Here is a 26,153-nt window from a genome sequence, read left to right on the forward strand (position 1 = left end):
CCCCCCCCACACACACACACACACACACACCCCACACACCCCTTTCCCAGTACGCAAGGAAAATTAAACCATCCAGTCCACACAAACACACTCCCTTTAACACCTGGGTGTCATTCTTTATCTGAAGGGCCATAATCAGGATTTGTAGCTCTGAAGAAGCTCATAAATCCTGGTTGATTCAGTGACAAATGGAAAGCACCAAGAACCGGGGATAAGCCATCAGATATGACAAGTTACTCTCACACATCACCTCACCCTTAGGTATTTCTCCTCTTCTTTCTCTATCTTTCTCGCTCTCATTTCCCTCCCAGCTCTCTCTCTCTCTTTTAGCAGCTCCCTTTTTCTGGTGCTTAAATCGAGCCTGTTTGCCAGCTTGCAGACAGGTCAGTTGTTGATGACTCCAAACCTCATCTGCAGGAGGACAGACCTTCCACTCCAGGACAGATGGACCCTCATTGTCCCAGTAAATCAGCAGTCTCAGAGATTAGTAGGTGTTTGACTAAAGCAAGGTATAACACACATGCAGCACATATTTCATTCTACATTTCCCAACAACACACACACACACACACACACACACCTTTTTGCCTCCTGCCACTGAAAATGATCCATTGCATAATTCTCATTTTAATGGCAAACTTCTTGTACATCATTCTGCTCCTGCCCCTGACTGAAAGGCTAAAGATGACATTCACTGATAACCTTTTTCCCTCTTCTTTTTTAATCATTTCCACGTACTACACTCTTCTTCAACTCATTCTTACTCCCTTCCCCTCTTTTCTCCTCAAAGTGATTATTTTTGATTTGGTTCAATACCAGAGCAGCCTTTGGTACCACTGCCCTTTATGTGCGAACCAGTGGTAGTAATTATGGACCACAATACGCAGAAATAAAAGCCCAGCATCATTATAGCAGTAATAACCCCTTTTCATTTTATCTGCTTCACTACATTTCCCATCATCCTTTGTCAAACAAATGTGTGCCAGAAACTGGCTTTACTGCCAGGAAATAATTTCCATTGTTCTTTGTTCATTTTTTCAGCCCTGCCTGTTTACACTGTCTGATACAAGACCATCCTATTATATCATATAATATCTTCCTCAGGAAATTACCGGAAATGATCTGCCATGTTAAACATTAATTGAACAGGCGGACCTACTGTATTCAAACCAGCCACGAGCAAGCGAAATATGTTCACAGAATGAATTAATTTGCTTGCAGATACTACCCGCTTCAGTACCTAATAACATCAAATGCAACAATGATTCAACACAATAAGAATGCAGAGTATAAATGACCTATTTCAACCTTTTTGCAAATGTAGATTTTTCTTATCCGTTGTGCAGAAGGAGAAAATTGGCTTGGGAAATCCCCACCAGGCATTTCCCTGTTAGAAAAAGCAAACAACCTAACACCATTATTCTCTGGAAACACACTGTCATCATGATATTTGATTACGCATGTTGCATATGGACAGCAATAAGAACCTCTGTACTTCCAGTAGAGGGAAACCACACTATCCTCTTTTGAGGAATGTGCGCCTCATTCGCGCTACCTCTCCCTCTGTCCCTGCAAACCGAGAGCAGTAATTGAGTCCTTTGAGGCCCGGAGTTGCCATGAGCCTTGTGTTGTGGCTGCTTAATTGGCTGTGTTATTCACAAGCGAACCACTGTGTACTGTACTGTGTTCGTGGTAGAGGCCTCTGAGTGCTGTTTGTCTGTTTTTCCAAGAGAGTAGATGGCAATATTTATACTGACTGCAATTTAGCATCTTACTCTATGCATATACTATGAAGTTGTGTGTCTTTAATGGAAAGTGTGCCTTCTCCAGAACATCAACTTTTCTCTTTCGCTGTTATATAACTCTATCCTTCATCTTTCTCTACTGTTCTTTCTGTACAACATTGTCATCTTTACCATCTCATCGTCTATCTCTGCCTCCCTCCTCCCCCCTGCCCGCCTGACAATCCTCCTCTGTTTCTACTTCATTTCACTTTCTTTCCATTATTTATCTTTTTAACCCCCCCCCCCCCACGCAGACTGACATTCTTAACAGGTCACCATATATACACAATCTCAAATCCTACTTTTTTAACATGTGAAAATCTGCCAGATGGTGAAATGTTACCTCGTCTCTAATGTACCTTCACCTACATTCAGGATGTTGACACTACACTGACATGAGGTAAATGAAAATCATTACTATCATTACATGTCACCTCATTTATAAGACAAACCCGTTCAGCTTAAAACATGTCAAATTTCCCTTATGGTAATTTTTTTTAATGTATTTAAAAACTGAATGAGATTTAAGATGACACTCTCTCAGTGAAGTTTATTTTCAACTTTAGTTGGATTAAAATAAATCTTTAAAACTATGACCCACGTGTGATCACCTTCCTCTTTGTCATTTATCCAGTCAAGTTGTGACAGGACCTACTTAAATATCTCATTTTCTGCAGTGCTAGCTTCATGAGCTTAAGTGTGTGCGTGATAGTGTATGGAAGCTAATAGGAGCAGACAGAATAATTCATCCCCTCTCCTCCACAGCCCTCCATCAAATGGCCTCAGCGACAACACTCAGGTGTTTTTGAAAGCTTCACCATAATTCAGAAATGTCCAATTATTGTACATGTATTTTCTGGAATTAAGTAAAGTTATCTCGACACAAGTAAAGTGGGCAACTTCATGTCAACCTAATGTGGTCACCACAATACACATAATGAAATGATTCCACCTCACTGGCAGTTTTCAGGTGTTTTCAGAAAAGCAACATTGGATTAAACGGCACATTAACATTTTTCAGTACAGCTTATGTTACTTTTGTCCTTCTTACACTTTTCATCTTTCTCTCTCTGACTGAACAGTTTTCTCTGTGGTCCTCTCATTCTTTTCCGCCTTGTGCTCCTCCAGTAACTCTATCTCCATTTTTTTGTCTTCCTAAAAATTTCTACTCTCAATTTCTCTCATTTTTCTTCTCAGTGAGCCACTTGTTTCACTCAGTTCCTCTGCTTAACATCTTTTGCTCCTTAATACACTGTCCCGTTTCGTGTCCTCCTCCATCCTATCCTCTCTATTTCTATTCTCTGGTCTCAATCCATTGCCTGTGGGGTCCGGCCTCTCACTCTGCCTAAGGGAGACACCTAATGATGCAGAAATGCAGAAGTGCTCTGCAGGAGCTCCATGATGCGCTGTGAGAGCAGGAAGGAAGCACACACACTCATAATAGAGCACAGACGTAGGCACACAAACAAACATGCACACTCAGTCACAGCTGCAAAGAAGCAATCGCAAATGTGCTCCCACATGCCCGCATACACGTGTCTGGGGAAAGTAGTGACAAGAATGTGGCCGGCGTGCCACACTAAGGGCAAGAAAAAGAGAGTTATATGATAGGAGCATCAATGGCAGCCTGCAGGAGCTGACACAATGAGTTCAACGCCATTGGCTTAATATGACAGCCCTGCCAACACCTTGCATCCTCTGCATGGAAGACGCACGCGCATATGCACATACCCACACACGCATGGGTGAGTCAGACACTCCCAGGGGCATCTCTCCACCTAGCTAAAGCTTGGCTCTGACAAACACAACACCTTATGGTTGGCTACTGGTGCCCAAGGAGAAACAGCAACACAAGACTCCGTCCTAATTCCATCTCTCTAACAGTACACACAGCATGACAATGGCTTCATGTACTTTGTATAAAATACAATATATCTGCAATTAAGTAGGCTCTAACGAAAGCCAGTAACAGATTCACACCTTGCATCGCTTGTGTTTATCATCTGGCTAAATGTGTGTGTGTGTGTGTGTGTGTGTATGTGTGCGTGAGAGAGAGATGACGTATAAACGGGAGTGTGTGTACAGTACGGGCTGATCAGCCCTCTGCTGCACCAGTAGCAGGCAGTAAATCCATAAGAGCTTAACAGTCAATTACTTCAACTGTCATTGGCTGCCTCCCCAAGGACAGCAACCAGTTACACCCAAGAGTGATGCCGCACCACCATTCACAGCAGAGCAGGATCCCACCTGCATGTAAACAGTTAACCAGACTATTAGACAACAAGATCAGAAATATCAATAACAAACCCTGTCCCTGCTAACCTGAGGCAGAGCAGGTTCGGTGCCCTGTGAGGACAAACACTGGTGCCTATGTTTTATGAAGAAAGATGTTGATATATTGCATAAAAACAGATTTAAGGTAGATGAGGTCACACACATATCTTCCGCTGAGGTGCAGCTGAAAATGAAACTGTCAAAAAACTTCCAGCGTATCATTTTCAAGTAGGCTCTCCTTGAGGTAGAGAATGGTGTAGTCAGCAGCGAAGGGAGCTCCCTTTTCCCTTTGTCAAGTGTGACACACACACACGCGCAAGCACGCACGCACACATACACGCACATATATATATATATATATATACACGCATGCATACACACACTCACACATACCGTGGTGGTGGCCTCTGAAGCGCGATTACACACGCACTTACTTTTCATCCAATTTAAGCCCATTTCCTCACCAATCCAATATATCTGTGCTATAGTTCAGAGCCCATTGGATCTCTTTCACTGATGGCGGCCTTCCCTCAAGTCCAGTTTAAAGGGGAAAGGGATGCCAAGAAAGTGGCTATTTAGAAAGGAGATCAAAGCATAAAACAAATGCTTTTTGGACAAACACTGCCTCACTGTGCTCCCATTTTAGAAGGAACACATGCTTTTTACAGCGATGGGCTGGACACCATTAAGACTAACGGAATAACTGTGCAGCCTGGCACAGTGTGTCCACACCCACCCATCCACTCTGTCGTCAACAGCCCTCCAAGATGTTTTCAATGCATTGAACCCGCAGACGTCACCATTACCTGACGCAAAAAAAATAACCGTCCATCTCATTCCATTTTGAATGTCAACAAAACATTCAAGCCATGAAAAATTCACTGGCCCTTACATTCATGCATGTCATTATCTTTCTGATTTGTGTCATGTTCTATCTAGATCCATCACAGTGAGAGCCTAATGCAAAATTCAGGGATAATAGGTAGTGCATGCATGATAAATAGAGGTGAGCCGAGGGACAGCACTGACACTTGTTTTAAAGAAAATACATTTTTGTGTCTCATTTATGTTGTTTTTCTGCAGTAATCAGTTATTCTAAAATTTTACTCACCAATTTCAGCACAAGGACTTTGGGATGCACTGACATCTGGGAGCCCCACTTAGACAAGTCCAATAGGACAAGTAATACGAGCGGCAGAAAACTAAACCATGCCGTAAACAACTTCCTAGAACTATCAGCCCGGTGGTGATTAAAGTGTCATTCCAGCAATTTATTCTTGTACGTCCTTAAAGTTGTGATACTCACAAAAGACAGACTTTAAAAAGAGTGATCAAAATTGAAGCACCAATGATATACTCTAACTTTTTATTTCCTAATATGGGCCAAAAGCACTGGACACTATATTTCCCACAATGTAACTAGGCAGCAACCCAGATGACATTATGGTTATTTTTTTCAAACTCTGGATAGGTACTCCAGAGCTGCAGAGCATATTATCCGATACCTGTTGTCACAGGCCGAGCAGTGAATGACAAGTAGACTGAACTTCATGTGTAAAGTTAATGGAGCCTCCCTTTAAAACTGCCTTCTCTCGTGATCTCTCATTATCTTCCCTCAGTCCTCGACATGTCTGTCTGTGATCATACTTTATTTCTCATCAAGAAATAGACAGACAGAGAGACAAACACAGGGGGTGGGGACACCATATATCCAGACAGTGATCTCTATCCACAGTGTATAGCATCAACTGATCGAACAGGAGATAGACCATTACAGAGAGCGTAAACCCCAGCAAGGCAGAGTAATAGCTTCTCTCGAATGTCCTGGCCACATGGAGCTGGCAGTGTGACAGAGAGATTATTATTATTGTCAGATGGTCAGATGGTGGTTGTTTTCGGGGCTCAGCTGTTTGAGTTTGGCCATCGGGATCATCACCAGGTGCTGCCACGTCCTCCCTGGGCACACACCCACCATTGGAGGGCACTGCAGGGTTGGCGCATTCCCTAGCAGGCAAGGTTGTGACTAGAATAATGTTGGAAACACGGGACACCATATTTTCTCTTTTCACTTACAGGAGGGGTGCCAGATTTAGATCATATCAGAGTTTATCTGAATGAAGAGGAATGGGAAAAGGAAGTAAAGAAAGAAGGAAGGCAGAGGTGGAGAAATTAAGAACAAACAATCCTTGACCAAGCACACAGAGAAAAAGGAAAACAGGAGAGAAATCAAGAACCAAGGGGAGGAAAAAGACAGGAGTACACAGTCTGTGGACTCTGCTGTTTGAGCGGCATGTCCTTGAATTAATTTAGTCCAAAATGCAAGAATAGAATTTCTACTCTGATTGAGGCAGATTAATTAAAAACCAAAGCCGTGTTAATTATACCCAGCTATCTCAGACAGATGAGCCCTCTGATGCGTTGTCTGTCCCTCTCTGCGCTGCTCACCTCAGCTCCTCTGGCGTTGTCCCACTTTAAATCCAGCTCCTCTATCTCCACTACATTTATACATCCGGGATATAAGTTCACATTGCAGATAAAATCATCAGCCGTGCATCGCTCTCTGTCATGGGAATTCCTCGTTTCAATGCCATTCGCACCGTGTACTTGTACCTTAGTAATATGCATTAGTAATATGTGAGGTTTTACACATTTTATTAAATTTCTTTTTTTTTTTTTTTTAACTATACGATACATCAAAGCATAATGCAAAGTACTTCAGGGTTGAGTTGGGACTGCACTGCAACAAAATGCTACTACTCCCTGGCTGCCACTTCTCATTTCTTTCCTTTTATAGGTGTAATGAAGAACAGCGAATACATCTCTCTCTCTCACGCTCTCTCTCTCTCTCTCTTTTCTTGCTCTCCCTCATCTCTTGTCTCTCCATTTCCCTGCCACCTTATTGATCCCTCAGTCCAATCAGGCTCTTCTGGCTACGTGAATCTCATTCTGAGGACATGGCACCACATTTAATCTGAGCACAAATCAATAGCAGTATGCCTTTTGAAGGAATGCAAATTGTATATGTATTAAGATTAGATAAGATATTAAGATAAAGAGATGCCATAAAACCAGCCTTGAAATACATAAAAGAGTTAAGGTTGTAAATCGGGTAAGAGTAAGAATACCGACCACAAACACTGCCCTGATCGGCATAAACAGCATAATAAAAAAAACACCACCATCAGTTATACACAGATCTATATATTACTGGTATATACTTCTAACCAATCTAATCTATGATTTAAGATGGTCTAATCAGGAACAAAATTAGGTTTATGTATAACTGTTAACTACAAATGACAGGGTATTATGTCACTAGAGAATGATGTATAAAAAGTAGATATACTGTATGAATAGATAAAATGATACAGGAGGATAAAGTAACAGAGGAAATGCAGCTTTTCCATGGGTGCTTGCAACGTGATACCTCACTGCAGATACAGTATAGTCTCTATATGAGGAATGCTGCACTGCTGTGCATTTTGAAACTGAAGAGCAACTCTTTCATCACTCAGTCATGCATACACACACACACACACACACACACACACACACACACACACACACACACACACACACACACACACACACACAGGCACATGCAAACACACACATGCAGCGATTCAGTGAAGGGCAATAAGGCAGTCGATGTTGCACAGTGTGTCAGTCAGGTTAATTACCGGACAGATGGCTGTCAGTGAGGTTGGGTGGGTGTGGATTTGGGGGGGGGGGGGGGAGTGGCATGCCCTAAAGATAATGACACTTCTTCTGTAAACATGCTTAAGTAATGCATTTACATAGGCAGGTGATAAGCAAATGTGGACACACAGGCAATTCGCCTGGCAATCAGCAGATTCCATGTACGGCAAACAAGCATCTCTGCACCGCTATCTAATCATCTCCCAGCTATTTTCTCTTTCTCACTCTCTCTCCGCCATCACCTCCTCTTGCTCTTTCCCTCTTTTTCTGCGCTCCTAACACCTCCTCTGTGTCGCTGCTCTCTCACTAATCCACAGTGACACATCTCACCATTCAAATCTCACGCAGAGAGCGCCTGCCACGCTGCAGCTGATAATGTGCAATGCGCCACAGAGAAGCAATCAGACGATTTAACACAGAAATAAACAAGCAGTTCGCACATGACAGGTAATTCATCATTAATGACTGTAATTTTCAGCAGTCATTCCTAGTTCTGGGCCTTTGTAGTTAATGTGTCAACATGCTACTGTTGCTCTATTCCACAGTGATCGTTCAGTGGGAAAGTCTAAAGCATTCATGCTCAAGTTAGAGCATTATGCAATGTTAAATGAAGCAGTGATGGCTGGGATGGTGCGCTTTTTTTTTTTAAACTGGAAATTATGCAAACATAGATGACTTAATATGTGTGGTGAGTACTGGAAGTCTTAATGCTAATGTTGCACGATGTTACGCGCATGCGAACTCAAATGAGGACACTAATTCTTCCCTGATGACACAGCTATATAAGACTTGAGATTTGAAAAATTTCCTCAAGAAGAAAAAAAAGAACAAAATGGGATGCCATGTAGCCCTGTGAGGGGCAATAGGCAAGCTAAGTGGATGGGGTATAGTTCAAGTCGCGCCATATGGTTTACATCCTCCCCCTCCCGTGATGCACTCTCTGAGCGTATTGATCCAGGACATTCATAATCTCCCCCTGCTCTTTGCGTTTCCGGAGGTGTGCGGATGGCAGAGGTGGCTGCCGACACCAGGGGACTGAGAGGGAGGGGGGAGGGGCTGAAACCAGGCCAAGGAGCAGCTTTTTTACACTCACTGTAGTGTAAAGAGAACTGTAAATATGAGACATATATTGGAAAATTAGAAAACGATAACTATCAATTGCAATGCAACAATGCTGTGTGAAGAGTTCTTGGCAGCCATGACATATTAAAGAAAGCAGGAGGCAATTAACAGCAATGAAATATCTCCTAGGCTTTGTCAGAGTAAGACTACAAATTTCCCTAAAATTAAGATATCGGTGGCTTAACACAGTAACCAGTGGCTGTTATCCACTTAGAATACTTCACATCAGATTACCATTTAATTGGAACCATTTTCCCCCTTGAATGTTTTGTTCCCGTCACCTACACCACCCCTTCTTTTCAATTTAAAGAGCATTATTAATAATGCCTGGAGCAAAATTAATGCTTTATCTGCCAAGCTGACAGCAAAATGTGTGAGGGCTTGATTCTAAAAAAAGATGCATGCTAAGATCAAAGTAAGCAGAAAATTCACAGGGGTCAAATCCAATCTCACCGTGTTCCACTCACGACGCCAAAAAGGCTCCAGTGGGCTCTTTGAAGAGTCGACTTTGGAAACGACAGGAACAAAATCACAGGAAGGGAACAGAGGGTTTAAACAGAGGTGAGATTCACATGCACACAAACACCCAATACATCACTCAGATAGGCCAGAACACATCTGTCACAACATCACATCACAGACAGATGAGAGAATGGCAGATTATTTACTACATATATTCAATGACAACTACCTGAGTGAAACTGTAAACCTGTGAAGGAAAAACAAACCTCCCTGAAATTCAACCTCTCATACTCTGCAGTGGCAGTCCTGCTTTGGGGGGCTATTTCCTACATATCCTGTATGCGTTTCATGCACACATATGCGCAATGAACCCACACGTACATTACACCCCGAAACCAGGAAGCACAAATTACACGCAACAACAGTCTGCCTCATCCGACTCCTGTGAGTCAGGGGCGGGAGTGAGGCGGGCGTAGTGCCAGCTTGTTGCAGTGGCGTTGGGTTTAATTATCTGACCTTCCCGCCGACTGGCTCACGGGCTCCCTGCCGATGGCAAGTGCTAATCAATGTCACCCTCGGCAGTGTGATGATAAGTAGCCATGACACCCCTTATTCTCCCCCGTCTCTCGCTCCCACTCTGCCTCTCATCACATATCTTCAACTTCATCTCCCCTAACGTCTCTATCTCATAGTTATAGCTGGTATGTTGGCAGCCCTCTCCCTTTTTTAGGCTCCTTCACTCTCCCTGTAGATCTTTCGCCGCCCTTCTCTCTCTCCCTCTCTTTAGCCTCTTCTTCCCTCCCTCTCACATGCCTCTCTCTCTCTGCCCTTTCTTCACCTTTCTTCTTGCTTTTCTTCCACCCTCCTCTCGCCTCTCTGTCTCCCTTGAGTCACCCCCAGTCCCCTACCACTCTTTCCCTGTCCTCCTATCTTCAGCCCTCTATAGTGTAAGTGTTAAGTCTGCAGTGTGCAAAAGGCTCAAGGTCTTGTGTAAAAGAACTCTTCCACTTAGCTGAATGTATTTGTATTCCTGGGCCCAGAGTGCTGAGGCAGCACCAGTACTTTGTTCAAGCAGTGGCAAAGTGCTCTCATCTCCCCATCACTGGCCGACCTTGGTGGTCTCCTATACCTGAGTCCTAGGAGCAGTTGTGAATGTGTGCTTGATGTGTTTATATATGTGTGTGTGTGTGTGTGTGTGGTGTCACCTCTCTCTAATTGACCCCTCCCCTCACGCAGTGTCAGTGAGGCACTAAAGTCTCTCAGAGGTGGCTCCTTGTCCTTGAGGTGAACAAGGCTCTGCAGCATCAGTGCAGCATGAGTGCGAGCAACAGCTTGTGGTTTCACATGAAAAGCAATTAGGAGAGTAAAAAAAAAAAGAATCGCCTGCAGATCTTGCAATAACACAGTTCTCCTCTCACACAGCTGCTAATTTATTCATGGATCCATCACTGTGGTGTGCAGTTTACAGGATATTCCAATCGAATTATGTTAGATACACAACAACACTTGGCTCATTCAAGCTTTGTCAAAAATGCACTATTGAAAGCAATGACCATCTATACGGAGTAACATCAGTTAGATGTGATATCACTGTGCCACTCATGTCGTTTTGGGTATTGTGTGCTAATTGGGGGCCAAGCACATTCTCAAAAACTGAGGTACAGGTCAAGCGCATAATTTTTTACAAAAGTACCACGACACACTTAATGGGCAATGAATGCATAACTTTTACCTATCAAACATACAAAGTTGTTTTTTATGGCTGAAGGCACAAACGTGTGCCGGGTCAGCGCGCACTGTCAGTCAAGGTGCCACAATGATTTAGGCTGCTGGGAAAAAGTAATCCTCCACCTGGTTCTGGTACAGTAGTGACTACTTTTGGATGGTCTTTTTTATCCTGTCTCATGCTGTCTACACAAAGAGAGGAGATTAGCAGCAATAAGCATTTTGCTAGTTGGAAACCTCAAGTGGGAAGAGGAGAAAAAAAACACTACATTTGTATTTTTCTCAATATTTCCAAATATTTAACAGTGCATTTTGCTTTTTTTGAAAATATTATTTTCAAAATGTACGAATCATAGGGGTTCTTGCAAGAAAGGGAACAGTAATGTAATAGTGTAAGGTCTCAGCAACACATTTTTAACATAACTCTTCGTTATGTCTCTTTTTATGTGTTTCTATTGCAACCCATTAAACTGAGTTGTCAGGTTTTTGGTTAACTAATAGCTGTAGGATTCTTCTGGTGTTGCTGTAAAATTAGTTTAATATTAGTCCAATTAAAAAAATTGTGTAGTAGCATGTTTTACAGTAAGATCTAGAACTTATTAAAGAACTAAATATTATTGAGGTGAAAACAAGTCAAGCAAACATTTCTTAGTTGACCATGTTTCTAACAACCCATTACTCAACTAATCGACTAATAAGGGGGCAGCTCAGTGCACCTTTGCCTCATCCCTAGAATACTTGCTTTTATCATATAAAATGAAAAAAAGTTGTGCACTAATTGGTCTGCATGTTCAAAAGAAGGTTAAAAAAAAAAAAATATATATATATATAGATATAGATATATAAATCCCTAACGAGCTACAAGCTTGCTCAGGGAAAGGCACCTGCTGGGAATAAGCTGACTGGGTAGTTGGCTGGGATCAGGGTCACAGGATGTTGACTACATTCACATTCACACTTTCTTATCAAGACAAGCGGCTTTCTGAATGATAACGAGGTTAATGATGGTCGAATGGATGGAGGGGCCGAACAACTGTGAGCAACATTGGGTCTAAGCGCACCTCAGCATCACCTCACTGCTTCTGGGACCACCACCACCATCATCATTATCTACATCTACATCATCATCATCATCATCATCATCATCATCATCATCACATACAGAGTCACGGCCATCATCAAGAGCTGCATCACTATCTTGAGTTTTTAACTAATCATGTGTCTGCCTGTGGCCAAATGAGATAGAGCTGCCTATCCCAAAACTCTCTGTGTGTGTGTGTGTGTGTGTGTGTGTGTGTGTGTGTGTGTGTGTGAGCTGCTGAGCCATAATGGAATCCTCAGGGCTGTGAATGAGCAGAGGAAAGAGGAACACTGATGGATGTGTCTGGTCACTGTGGAGTGTGTTTCAGGTAGAGAGGTAGAGAGAGAGAGAGAGAGAGAGATGGGAAGAGAGAAAGAAAGAAATGTGAGAAGGGATAGGAGGGAGGGAAACAGAACAGAGAAAACTGAAAAATGGACAGCATTATATTGACACAAATAGAGGGAAGGGTGGGAAGCTGGGTAGCATAGCTATCTCACAAACACAAACACACACAACACACACACACACATACACACACACACACACACACAGCAGCAGCATAAAGTACTAAAGCACGCACACAAGTGTTCACCAATATGCATTAAACTTAATTTTCTGCAATTAAAAGTCCAATTTTTAAAAAGTCATGTGAACAAATTGACACAGCATACATTCTGCCTTCGTTAGCATTTGTGTATAAGTGCATATACACGTACAGGACATTAACCAGTGTCCACTTACAAACTGGATAAAGCCTTAGCTGTAACTGAGGGAACGCTTGACACCACTTTTCATTTGGAAGACTTCTAATTGGTCAATTGCTTACCTCTCATGCTCAATCAGCTGTTGCCTAGCAACTGTAGTGCGGGGGAGCAGTAGGAGATCAGCAGGGAAAAAAGGGCTGGGCAAAAAGTGAGAGGAAGGCAAAAGAGAGGTGCGGGTGGTGGTGGGGGTAATTAGTCTGTTTGTGCTTATTTTGTTGGACAGAGAGAGACAAAGAAAGATATACAGAGAGGTGAAGGGAGAAAGAGAGAAATCACACAGCACACAGAGATGGAGAGAAAGTAAAAAGAGGTAAATATTGCCACCCAATTCCATTTTCAACAGATTCACTTGAACAGGCTCAGCAATGCACAACCACATGTCCAATTTACCAGCTAGAGTGTCAACAAACACGGCATCTCTGAAAGAGTCCTTAGAGTGCTTTCCTGCATGATTCACAGATAACGCTGACAGCTTACACATACCGTACGCTATTGTCTCTCATAAGACAAATACCAGTGTATTGCCAAAAGCATTACAAAACATACTGGGTAAATATTCACCACAAAAATGATGAAATCCTGTGCAAACTGAAATCACTGTTGACTTGGCGAGTTATCCAGGTACTCATCTTTCCCTCAGAAAATGGACTGAGGCAGAGATCTTGACAATACAAAAACACAACAAACATGAAAATGCTTTCAAACTTTTGGAAAACTTCATTGATTTAACACGGCAAGTTGTTGAACGACTGCTCAGGTAAAATCACTCGTAGCACGATAAGTGTAACTAAATCTAACTTCAAATATAGAAACATCGGAGGCGGGACTGCCCTGATCTTGATCCTGACTTTGTTGGGTAGTTGTCTGGTTGAGCATTAAAGATGTCTCTCATAATCTTTACCACTACCAGCAATTTCACTTTAACTACTTGTCTTGAACTTACTTGAGACAGAACACAAGTTGCATCTGATGAGTAAGATGAATGTTGTGTGAATGTGAATGTTGCACATTTTTGGAACCAGGTAGCTCTTTCACTATCTCGGCTGTTGTCTGTGACAGTGTCTGCGACTATATCTGTCTCTCATCTCTGATTCATTTCGTTAATTTAATTAATTTGTGTTTAGAATTTTAGAATTTTTATTTGCTTTTTCTTCTCTAGTTCCTTTTTTCTCTTCTGCATTCTTTAGTGTAACATGATTCAAAATGTTTTAGAGAAAGGTGATCACAACAAAGTATTCATGAAAACATATTCAGCTTCCGTTTTCATCAGATCATAATGCAACACTCTTTTTGTAGGTTGAGGTTATTGTCCTGTCCAGGTGGTGTTAAGCTGTGACTCCATGTGCTGGCTGGGACATGTAAAAACGGGCAAGACTATAAACAGAGGCAGGTATCCCGAAGGTAAAACATGCGACACACTTACTTAGAATACCTTGGAGGACTTCAAAATAACACGCCATCGTCAGCGCGCTGTCAGAGGTACGTTCGTGTCTCTGAACCCTCCACAGTAACTGCAGAAATAGCTACAGGAAAATGTGATTGCCAAGAAGTCTAAAATGCTTGTCTTTGAATTAAAGTTGGAGGAGGTTATGTGGCTTGATATCAGCAAGATTATCATTACAACTGAGCTTATTTTTTAATAGGTTGTTAAGAATGCAGCTACCTACACCAGGGCCACATGTCTTACATTCACCACAATACTGGGACTTGATGCAATCTAATATTGCAACAAATGCAGTGACAATACGTTACTATAACCGTAACAATGCCTCACCATCCTTTTGGGAAAGGAAAGCTCTCACACACTACTGCAGCCATACAAATCACCAAGAATGTGTGAGGTCTATGTACCCTTCCCTTTTGTTCTCTCCCTCCGTTCCTTCTTCCCTCCAGAGGTGGTCGATGAGAAAGGGCCTAGGTGGGTGGTGGTTATCCCTTAATGACCCAGTTTACTTTGAAAAGGCATTGATCTCAGCCAGCGCTTTACTCAACGCTAACAAAGGAGCCTCAAAGCCCATTTTAGATAATGCTGTAGATGACATTGTTCTTCATTCTACAGAATAAATACTTTGTGATTCTCAGTCCTTGTCACATCACATCTTTGTCTCTGTCACTGGGAATATGATTATTCCTAGATAAATCTCTGTGTAATTGAATTCAGACCTCGCTTAATCTATCTGAATCTGAGATCAAATGTAAGAGACTGGGGTGAATTTGATTTCCGTGTAGTTTTTCCAAAGAAATGCAGATGCAGTATTTTTAATTTTCCAAAGAACATCATTTTGAGAATGAAGACCCAATGGGATTAGATGAAATGTAAATAGGACTATCCTTTCCGCCAGCTTTCTCAGATGCCATTCACACAATCAACAGTTTGCTGGGACTGCAGCGGAGAACCTGTGTGAGAGTGCAGGGGGAGGGGAAGGAACAACACTGTAGGCAGGTGAGTATGCATGTATACGTGGATGTATAACTGCTTTGTTCCAAGGATCATTAAAGGGTTTGAAATTTTTGGATAAAAGCAACAATGTATAATTTAGCATATTTTCAAATCCCCTCCATACTGCTGCATACAGATGCTTGCTGGAAACACCAATATTTGAGATGGAGGGATTGGCTGTTGTATACTGTACCATTGTACCATTGATGAGCTGTGTTGAAAAAAACTTGCTTTTTAAAGATAATTTGCACACGAAATGTTGCTATTAAGTTATTGCACTGCTTCCTACTAGCAGAAATACAGGAAAAAGAAACAGGGCCGTAGGAGCTGGCCAAATAATGAGACGAAGCAAAAGAGGGATAGTACAAGATGGGTATGGAATAAGAAGGTGTCTGCAAATGGGAGACAGGCTGGTAACAGTTCTGATGGAGAAAAGTCTTGCAGAGGGGTGATAGGAATGAAGTGGATAGATGACGGAGGCGGAGAGCAAGAGAAACAGACAGTTCCAAAGTAAGTAAATAGACGTGTGGAGAAACAGAAAACACTTTAAATAAAAGAGAGGGGATTGAATGTGAGAAAACCTAATAGCTGTGGGAGCAGGAGAGACTGTGTTAGCAGGTCTTAAAGAGAAGTCTGGGAAAAGACACCAACAGAAATGAGAGGAAGAGGAGGGACAGAAAAGATGGGTGAAAGAAAGGTTTGTCTTACATCTAATCTTAAATATAAATAAGCCAATACTTATTTATTAAGTTACTGTTTCTCTTCCAATCTTGCTATTAATGAACATGTTTTTGAGCTAAAGGTGAGTGGCACTTAACTGCATAAAGATCCAAGTGTGAAGACACTGTATGATTGTTAAACTCACCTTTTGAGGGGGTCAGATTATGCTACAGATTATTCTGCATTAATACCAAAATCTACATATTGTGTGTAGAGTATAGTCGATTGTAATGCAACAATGTAACAATGGAGTTAAATATTTGTGAATAGATCCGACAGGAGATGTATGAAAATCATACAAATGGCATTACCAGCATTGAGAGTAAACTAGCCAGGAGCATCATAAATAGTGACTGGAGTCATTACATTATCACATGAAGAACAACTGATAGCAGGTGTCTGCTGTCAACCTGGTCTGATGTAATTATTAATAGAAATTACACCAGATGCAAAAACTGGACTGGAAATCTGTTGCCTTCAGCATCTCTGTTGTCTACAATGACTTTCCCCATCTATTCAGAAATTGTGTTAATAACAATGTGTTTTCCCCATCCTATGAAAACAGTATGCAAATATTATGTGAACAGATGGTGTTTCACAGCCTATCAGCAAGAGAAATGGCAATGTAATCTAAGCATGACCACTTTAGATGTGTGTTAATGGTTAAAAAAGTTAAAAAAAAAAATGGCTACCTAGTATCTTACCACAGGATTTATGTTAAGGCCAGGTAACGGAGACCTTAACAGTGCCCTTAAGTATCTGGTCAGATCAGTGCTGCATCTCAGCCCTCATCTATTTGCCTGAGCCCAGCAGTGAGGTCCCTGTCTTGATCTCCATTGCTGATAATGAGGCCTCACATTTAAGCTAATCACCATCATCTCACCATCAACGCATAAAGAGGAATATTTCCACATTTAATACTAGTAATGAGTCATACGTTGGCTTGCTACTGCAGTGATATGATATTGGGAATAGATGAGTGCATTAGAACACCCCCCCCTCTCCCCCTTCCTTTTATCTCTCTCTCTCTCTCTCTCTCTCTCCTTGCCTTACTGTGTACAGGTGGGGGCGGCAGAGGCAGAAAAGCAGAGGGAAAATCTCTGTGAGCGCTCCTGAACTTCTACCTGGCAATATGCATGCAGAGGTGTGCATCATACACACTGTACACCTTTTCTGCTCCAATCAGTCATTGATGTTCTCTCAGCCCGGTGCATCTACAGCATTTCTATATGAACGTTAAACATCTTCTCTGCATGTGTCGCCATACTGAAGTGGGTGTCCTAACCTGCTATTTTTGTCTCATGGATCAACAGTGCTGCTCTGTGCGTTATGGATGTCAGAAACCATGGCCGTTGCCATGGTGATGCCACACTGCAATATTCTTTTGCAGCTCGCCTGCCTGCCGATGCTTACAGCACTTCCAAGCTGGGAAAAACGACAGAGGAGGGAGGGGAAGGAAAAGGAGACAAGAGGGGAGACTAGAGTAGAGGGGTCTGCAGCAGGATCCACCAGAATGCTAATCACCCTTTCTCGACAGTCTGTCCTTCATTTTGCAGGAGACAATGCCGAAGACTATGAGAGAGGACGTTAATGTGTACGTAAACACAAAAGCATACATACAAAAACATAGCCATGCATGAGTGAGTGTATACATTCCACATGTACATATACAGGCAAACATACACACAAGGTCACTGCATGAACACACAGATGTGCGGAGCAGCAAATGCAAAAATGAACAATCCACACACACTTACATGCTTCAACGCTTATGTATGCATTAACACTGCAACATGTGTCAGTACTTCAGGGCTTAATCTGATGGCAACCAGCAGTCCGCCCTGCTGCTGAAACATCCACGCCATTAACAAATGCTCAATTATTAACGAGCCACAAAATGGATCTAATTGCTCACTGCAGCCCAACATCTCCATCAGCATTCTCAGGACATTTCTGGAGCAGCCAGACGTATTCCTGCTCTCAGTAAGCTCCCTGGGAAAAAAAAGACACTGATATGCACAATATTCCCTGTGCTGTTAGGATTTAGGGGTCGGACCACTATAGAGAATCACGGAAGCTGCAATTACCATGTTGGCAAAGTTGCCTTTAATCTGAAAATTTTTATTGAATCCAGCATAGATGTTTGTGTTTTATGTACGATACACACTAAAGTGCAGATCAGAGGCTGGGCTTGGTTTAAAGAGGTTGGAGACAATGTCAAGGTCACAAGTAATTTCTGGTGAAGGCACATCATCTGCATACTGTAATTAAAACTGCAGGCTTGAAGTGCTGCCATAAAATAAGACTCGGGGTCACTCTCCTCTCATTTTAGAGACTCAAAGCCTTAACTCCCTTCATGATCTCTGGCCCTTCTTTACTTTTATTTTGGAGGGTATTAAATCAGCCATGTTTTATGAAGCATTCCACAAGGATCTATTGTCAGCCTCTTCACAGTTTCATCTTCTTGCTAATGCTAATAAAGGATGCAAAGGGGGATGCCCTAGTTTTGCTAATGGTAGCTCATTAAGCTTAGCTTGCTGGATTCAGAGCAGAAGGTTCACCCCTGGTGATATAGAGGATTGATTCTGTCCATGTTTCCACTGGGTAAATCTTGGTTATAAAGCACGAGCAAGATCATTTTACCCACAGTCTCAATGAAAGCCAGTTATCCACTTAAAATAATAAGATGTCCTTGTATCTGTGACCACACAAGACGGAGATATAAGTTGCGTGCAGGAGGACCCACTTCAGTTTAATATTTTTTTTTCTTGAATACACACCTGTACTGATGAATGTCTTCACACTGTATATGCATCTAAATTCAAAAATGCAACTAACATTCCTGTGAACAATGTGTAAGTACCATGGTTGGACCTCGGTGGATAAGGAAACTCTCCTGTGTGATGGTTCAAACAACAGTGGTGAACTGGCGAGTGCTGTGACAGTTCAATAACACAATATTGTCATACTGCATCCCCTTGGGTACAGCAGGTAGATGCAGCTCTGTGAACCCAAGGTCAATGTTACTCCCAATTCTCCACAGTGGGGAAGGGAAATGCAAGGGGGAAGGAGGGGGGAGAGAGACAGAGAGAGAGAGGAGGGGGTCGAGTCTCCTAAGTCCTCCACAGTCAGGCCCCTAGCAACCAGGTAGCATCACAGGCCAGATGACCCAGCCAGCCCACACAGCCCTTTGCCCAGCCAGAGTAAAGCCAATTACATTGCAACAGGGAGCACTCCCTCACCAGCACCTTAAACCTGCAATCTTCATTGATTCCAACAGCAAAGTCCAGGAGCACAAAAGGCTGTTCCCCCGTCCCAGAGTGAGGGCGTTCTGGTGTCCTCACACTGACAAAGCCCTCCACCTCCTCTGTCATGACCACCTGGGTGACCCTCACAACATCATCATCCGCACTGGAACATATGAATGTGGCCGCAAGGGAGAGACAACACAGAGTTTCTAGGGCTAACATCACCACCCCCACATTGCAGCCATGAACTGACTTCATCTGGGACCTGATCCACAACATAAACAGGGTGATCACCTTAGAATGTGCGGCACTAAACAAGGTCAACATCGCCCATCACCCCTCTTTGACATATGAACATCTGTATGACCAGCCTACAAGAGCCAAGCCTACCAGAGCCAAGCCTACCAGAGCCAAACTCATCAGAGCCAAGCTCATCAGAGCCAAGCTCATCAGAGCCCATCTTACCAGAGTTCAGCCAACTGGAGGCTCACCCAGCACAGCCCCGCCCACTTTAAATCAGTGGCAGTGCTTCTAGGCCTCCAGAGCACGTATCTGGAGCAGGACACTATGCAGAACAGCGTGACATGGTTCAAGCCATACCTCCTGGGATGCAGCCTATCTTTGCACAGATAGTGGCCAACCACTCAGACGTCAGAGAGGTGAAGCAACTGCAACACCTCTGTACTTTCTGTATTAAATCATTATTGAATTGAATTTGAATCTGAACATAATATTTTACTTGCCATTATATTTGATCTATGTTTGTAAATGATTATTAATGAAATTTCTTTCTGTGTTTTTGCCGTTCGCCTTTTGGACTGAAGAGCACGGACCCAGAATTCATCTCTAGCATGAAAATGACAACACAGACACCCACTGTCCATCAAAAGATATTACAACCATCCCTCAAACGGGAACACACATGTCACAGTAGTGATTCAGGTGGGGTTATAGTGTTTCACTGTCAGACCAAAAGACACACTGTCAGATCACTGCCAGATAAACAAAACAAACTGTACAGTAGACAATAATAGCGCCTGAGCCCTGTAAATAATGAAGATTCAAAAATATGATCACTTCGCCTAAAAATCACAGATCTAATTAATACATTCCTCTGTGTTAAGTTTCAACCAAACCAAATGGCTGTTACAAAAATAGATGATATTGATCATATATCAGCCAGTAAAGCAGGTCTTACTAGGAACGGCTCTGCATGTAAACACAGACTGAAAAAGGAAGAGGGGTACAAAAAAGTCCAACCTAAAACACTATGTTGAATGGAGAGAATACAAACAGATAATTAGACATAAGAAAAAAAACAATATCATGATCAAAACAAAAAAAAAAAAAAAAAAAAAAAAAAAAAAAGAGAAAGTGAGAAAGAGTTCATTTATCAAAATCAGTTCTGGGAGAGATGGAAAAACTTAAACAACAAAATTGTAAGATTTGGAAAAATCATTTTGAAAAAACTATATGAGCACTTAAGAATCTCAAAGACAGAGAGACACATTTTAGAAAAAAATGATCATCCATGGATCAACAAGCAAAAATAATAAGGATCCCCCCTTGATTACCTAATTACAACGAAAGAAGACAGCCTAGAAAAATGAAATCTGGCAAAGCATGTGGAAGTGATGACATCAGGGTAGAGATGCTGAGACACAGCAGCCCTGAGCTGAGACAGGCTCTGCTTCAGTTGCTCAGTCTGGTTCTTCAGTCAGGGCTGCTATCCTGAGATCTGGAGCCGGGGGCTTTTTCACCAATACACGAGAGTGGAGATAAAAATTAGACCCTAACAACTACCGAGGCATTTGTGTGAGCGGTAATCTGGGGAAGGTTTTTTCAGCATTATCAATGCCCAGATGCTGGCCTTCCTTATGGAACACAATGCCCAGGGTAAAGGGCAAATTGCCTTTTTACCAAATCATCACACTACTGACCACATTTACACTCTACACACTATAATCATATACACTAAAAAAAAAGGGTAACATTTTTGTATGTTTTATTGGTTTTAAAAAAGGCTTTTGATTCTGTTTGGCAAGAGGGATTATATTATAAAATCCTCCAAATGAGAGTGAGGGGTAAAGAGAGGGAGAGAGAGAGAGAGAAAGAGAGAGAGAGACAGAGAGAGAGATAGAAAGAGAGAGAAAGAGAGAGAGAGAGAGAGAGAGAATGATAAATACAACAGACAGAGGGAAGTTGCAGGGGAGGGAAGGGGTGGCCTTGCATGATGTGAGAGCTCACAGGAAACTGGGTAACTAATGGTCCTTCTCCTTTCGCCAATTACTGTTAGTCATTCAGAGCTGGTCTCACTGGGTCCTGAGCCCTATGACCATCCTCCATGGTCCCATCTAACCCCCTCCACCCATTCCACCGAGGTGTAAAAAATAGCACAGTGTTAAAAAAAACACAAGGGGCTGTGTTAGCGGGGCTGTATCTCTACAGGTAGCCGGGAGAAAATTACATATGATCCATTAGGTGCGAATTGATTTCTGCCTTGCGGCAAAAATTGAGGCAGGTTGAACAGTTTTGTCAGATGACCCTGTGTCTTTTTTTTTTTTTTTTTTTTTTTTTGATTGGATCCTTGTGCATCATGACCCCGACTGTACCACCGCGGCAGCCTCATTGAAATGAATGAGGGGGAAGTGTTATCTGATGCAGCGATAACATCGTTCTGAACAGTGTAACTCTCCTCTGTCTCTGGTAGTGCAATATGTTTATTTGTCATATAGTTTATTACCATAAATACTGTGTTTGTCTATACTGTGTTTTCCCCTAGCCCCTCTTTTCTCCTTACCCACTTTCTGGGTATGTGGGTTGCCTTCTGGTTTCTGGTCCCACCTGACAAGCCTGGAGGCCCTAGGCGCAGAGGAGCTCCTGGCTGCCTCTCCCTTAGCTGAGCCTCAAGGGTCCACTACTGCTGGTGCTGGAAATCTGGCAGGCTGGGCAGGCATGAGGATCCTCTGCCTCAGCCCAGGCATGCAGATCCATGACCCCAGGGGGGGTGCAGACTCCTACACTGAGTAGTTAATATATTCTCAACACTCCCCTGGCCAGGGGCTCAGAGTCTGAGAATACTCCACGAGGACCCAACTGCACACACTGACAACATTCACAAATGAATATGTTAGGCAAGGCTTTGCTACACCCTTTAGGCAGACTTAAATATATAAGTGGCTATTATCAGAAATGAATACGGCTTTGTCTAGAGTTGTAGATGTTCTAAGTATACCTTCAGAATATGGCAAAAAGGAACATGAGAATGTAAATAATTCTAGCAAGATATTATGCACAGGTTTCTTCCTCAGAGATCTCCCACAGGAATCTTTTCATCAGGGACTAAAACAGATATAAAAAACTCAGAGAGGCTGACCTGCTCCCACTGCTCTTAGATAAGCACTATTTATCACTTCACAAGATTTTCATTTAATCGAAATAGTCAAAACTGGATGCAAGACAGTGTCAGACCCTCTTTCCATCCCCTGCAGGACCTTGGCAACAAGTAAGCCAACATCATCCATTCAATACAATCAAAAGAAGTCTCCATAAAAATCCACCATTAAACCCTGCCTTCACTGCAGTGACCTTCTGACAACCTCTGTTTAGTAGAAGGGTCACTGAGGATCCAACCAATGCCGCCTGTTTCTAAGGGCTTTGGGCTCCTGGGAGGCAGTTAGCAGTCTCGTGGCCTACATACAAAAGTCTATGGGACTTGAAAGACAACTCATTAGGGAAAATCTCCACTTAGCAGTATCCATGGTCTGTGGTCTTCAAAGACAGATGATTTAATCTCAGCTGCAGCGGAATAATTGCTCCTGCTTGTCAGTTGTTAGCACCAACAGTAAAGTAAACATAATTTTTCCTGTTCAATTATTTGTCAGCACATAAAGGGAATAATTTATAGCAATGTAAAATTGATTTTTCAGTCATGCTATTGTTACTTCAATAAACCGAGTGCCATGGACGTATCGTAAACTGGTAAGAAAAAAAAAAACTACCAGGGGCGTTAACATGACAGCAGAAAACCCGTTATTGTCATTCTCTTTTGAATTTCTCTTGCTTCACTTGTATTCTTCACATCTAACAAAGCACAGCTGCAGTGTACTTCATTACAAAAAATCCAGTGTCACACACATATACAGTGTCCATCCCATTTGTACAGTATCCCTCACTGCACCAGCTCCATAACTCATCTCACCATTACACTGCATTAGTTGCCCTCAGCTTAATGCGAGCCCATATTTTTGTGTAACAACTTAATAGATTGGGGAACGAATGAGTTCCGCAGCCTCTTATGCTTAACCAGTGGGACACTGAACCCTCTATTTAACAGCATGAGCTGATATTCTCAGAAATAAAACCACTAGAAAAAGAAAAAGACCGGACTCAAAGCTATTTTAATATATGCAGCTCGAAATCTTCCTGACTCAAGTGTTTAACCCACCGTCTTTAAGCAGTCTGGTGGACACACTGGTAGTAAGCAGTACAGAAAGACATATGTACCAAACAGTGAAGCCATACTGCAAAATATTTGATATTACAAAAATATGGAAAAATAGCAACTGAATCTGCCATTTTAACCAAAGCGACAAAATCCTCTGAAAAAAATGAATATGCAGTTGTGCCTTGCTACTTCAAAGTCTGCATTCCCTTAATACCACTGACAGTTATGTGCTAATAATGTCAACTGAAAACACTTTTCACACACCATCAACCTCTGATGCCAAAGCTACAGTATGTTCATTTTAGCCAATTGGGCACACTGCTAGACTATTCCGGTACCAATCTTAGACAATCTGAGTCTCCTCTAACCAGTCACAGCAAAGCAGAGTTCATTGCTACTCTACACCACACCACCTCTCCAGCAAGGAGAAAGTGATGCCAAGTGCCTCTTTTCCAACAGGCCTTGCCAATGTCTCACATCCAAGCTGGCAAATGTCCGGCCATGGGATGAGCACAGGAGGCAGCGATGGCTCACATCCTGACCCAAAAATAACAAGCACAACAAAGATGCTCGCGCTACAGCCCAAGGCGGACATTTTGTTTGCCTCAACTCCAAATACACAGGCATTTTTAGCAAGAATCTGTGCCACCCGGATTTTCCCAGCTGAGGCAAATCATGTTCCATCAACATAAACAAAATCCCAATCAAACGCAAGTTTAGATGAGATGTGAAAAAACAAATACACACTGACCTCCAAGCTGTATTCTTCCACGGTCCTCTTAAGTGGGTCCACAATTTGCCAGCAAATGAGGATGCATAAGTCGATTAGCAGCATCCCGCCAACAATAATCAACAACTTCTGGTCCTTTATGATCTAGAGGGGGAGAAGAAATGAGATGCTTGTATTAGCCCAATAGCCCACACCTGCTAATGTTATGTAATAGTATGTGTGTCTGTAGAACCATTTCAAACAACATTTCTTATTGACCACTGTAATTATGTGAACCAAGTGATTCTCACCCCATCTCAGGACCCGGACCCCCGCTGGTTTCATTCTAACATCTAATCAGGGACTGATTACAATGCATTTAGCTGCAATTAACCACCTACTAGGATAGGAAACCAGCCAAACCGTGAGTCCGAAGACCAAGACCTTGTTCAGAATTCAATACCGACACTCTTTTACACTGTGGTACATGCTGAACATTAATTAGCAGATTGTACTTCATTGCCTCATGACTGAGAACCACTGATGGACATTCAGTTCTGTCGATACTATGCCACCAACAAGCTATGGATTTGTCGCCTTGTGGCCAGAGAATGTGGAAAAGATTCACCAAACAAGAGCCAACACTGTCAACCACTAAAGCTCTTCTTTTGTACCATGAACTTTAGATGGGATGAAAGCCATGACCTGTTTGTGATCTTTATTTATAATAGCATTTGACTGTCTGGAACCGCAGATCAAAGGAAAGGTCAGGGTACACAAGCAGGGCTGTGTTTGGAGAGTATCACATAGCCCAGATGCAGCACACTGGCTTCGCACTCTGCATCCGCCGGTGGGCTCAGGATGAGATGCATGAGGGGTTTGTTTTTTTGATCTGCTGTCGTTTGATGGTGGTTGGCATTGAACAAATATTGGCAAGGCAGGGCGAGGCACATTACTTGTAGAAAATGTTGCTATGCTTTAGGGCAGGCCAGCGAAGAGAAGCAAAGCAGGTCAGATATCAAATGGCTGCTTAAAAGCCAATGAAAAAAATGATGATGATATTTGAAGTACTTGCATATTGAATGAAATGCAAAAAATCTGGCAGATGAAATTTATAATCCATGATTCCAACAAGGACATAGTTGTAACAAGATGTGTGATATTTTGGGGGAAAATTACAAAACAAAAAAGAAAAAGCTCTACACCACCATCTGCTCAACTGTGATATGTTACTCTGCCAAAAGAGTCTGTGAGAAAAACTATATAATGACTCCAAATTACCTGAAGTGTTATTTATTTATCATTTCCTTTTCCCCACTAATATTGGCACTCTGACATATCAGTTGGGTTCTAAAGTCTTCATTTATACTGATGAATTTGATTGAGGAAAAAAAAGACCAAATGATTTTATAATTATTGGATGTGCACGTGGATCTGAAATGACTAAGAATAGAAACAGAGAAATAAATATGTTTCTTTGTTCTCCATGAAACTCCATCTGCTGACCATGAGGTGTGGTTCCAAGCTCCGAAAAGTAGTAAGGAGACCTTGAGTTATGATTTTTTGCCAAACTACTGCTTTCAAGACAAGAACTCAACCATATACATATCATCTTGTAATATGTATATAGTGATATTTATAAAGTTGCGTGTCAACCAATAAGTGTGAATACAATAAT

The 26,153-nt window shown here is 42.2% G+C and overlaps 1 protein-coding gene across 1 annotated transcript in view; it reads right to left on the reverse strand.

Moving 5' to 3' along the window:
• The window catches only part of gabbr2 (gamma-aminobutyric acid (GABA) B receptor, 2), a 176,255-nt gene that overhangs the window by 26,462 nt on the left and 123,640 nt on the right, over positions 1-26,153 (reverse strand). The window contains exon 13 of the mRNA XM_023412306.2: positions 24,518-24,640. Within this exon, the coding sequence (XP_023268074.1) occupies positions 24,518-24,640 (123 nt within the window). The remainder of the gene's footprint in view (positions 1-24,517; positions 24,641-26,153) is intronic.

Source organism: Seriola lalandi, unplaced genomic scaffold (genome assembly GCF_002814215.2).
Source record: "Seriola lalandi dorsalis isolate HSWRI2012SDOR001 ecotype SW California unplaced genomic scaffold, Sedor1 jcf7180002054476, whole genome shotgun sequence".
NCBI lineage: Eukaryota > Metazoa > Chordata > Actinopteri > Carangiformes > Carangidae > Seriola > Seriola lalandi.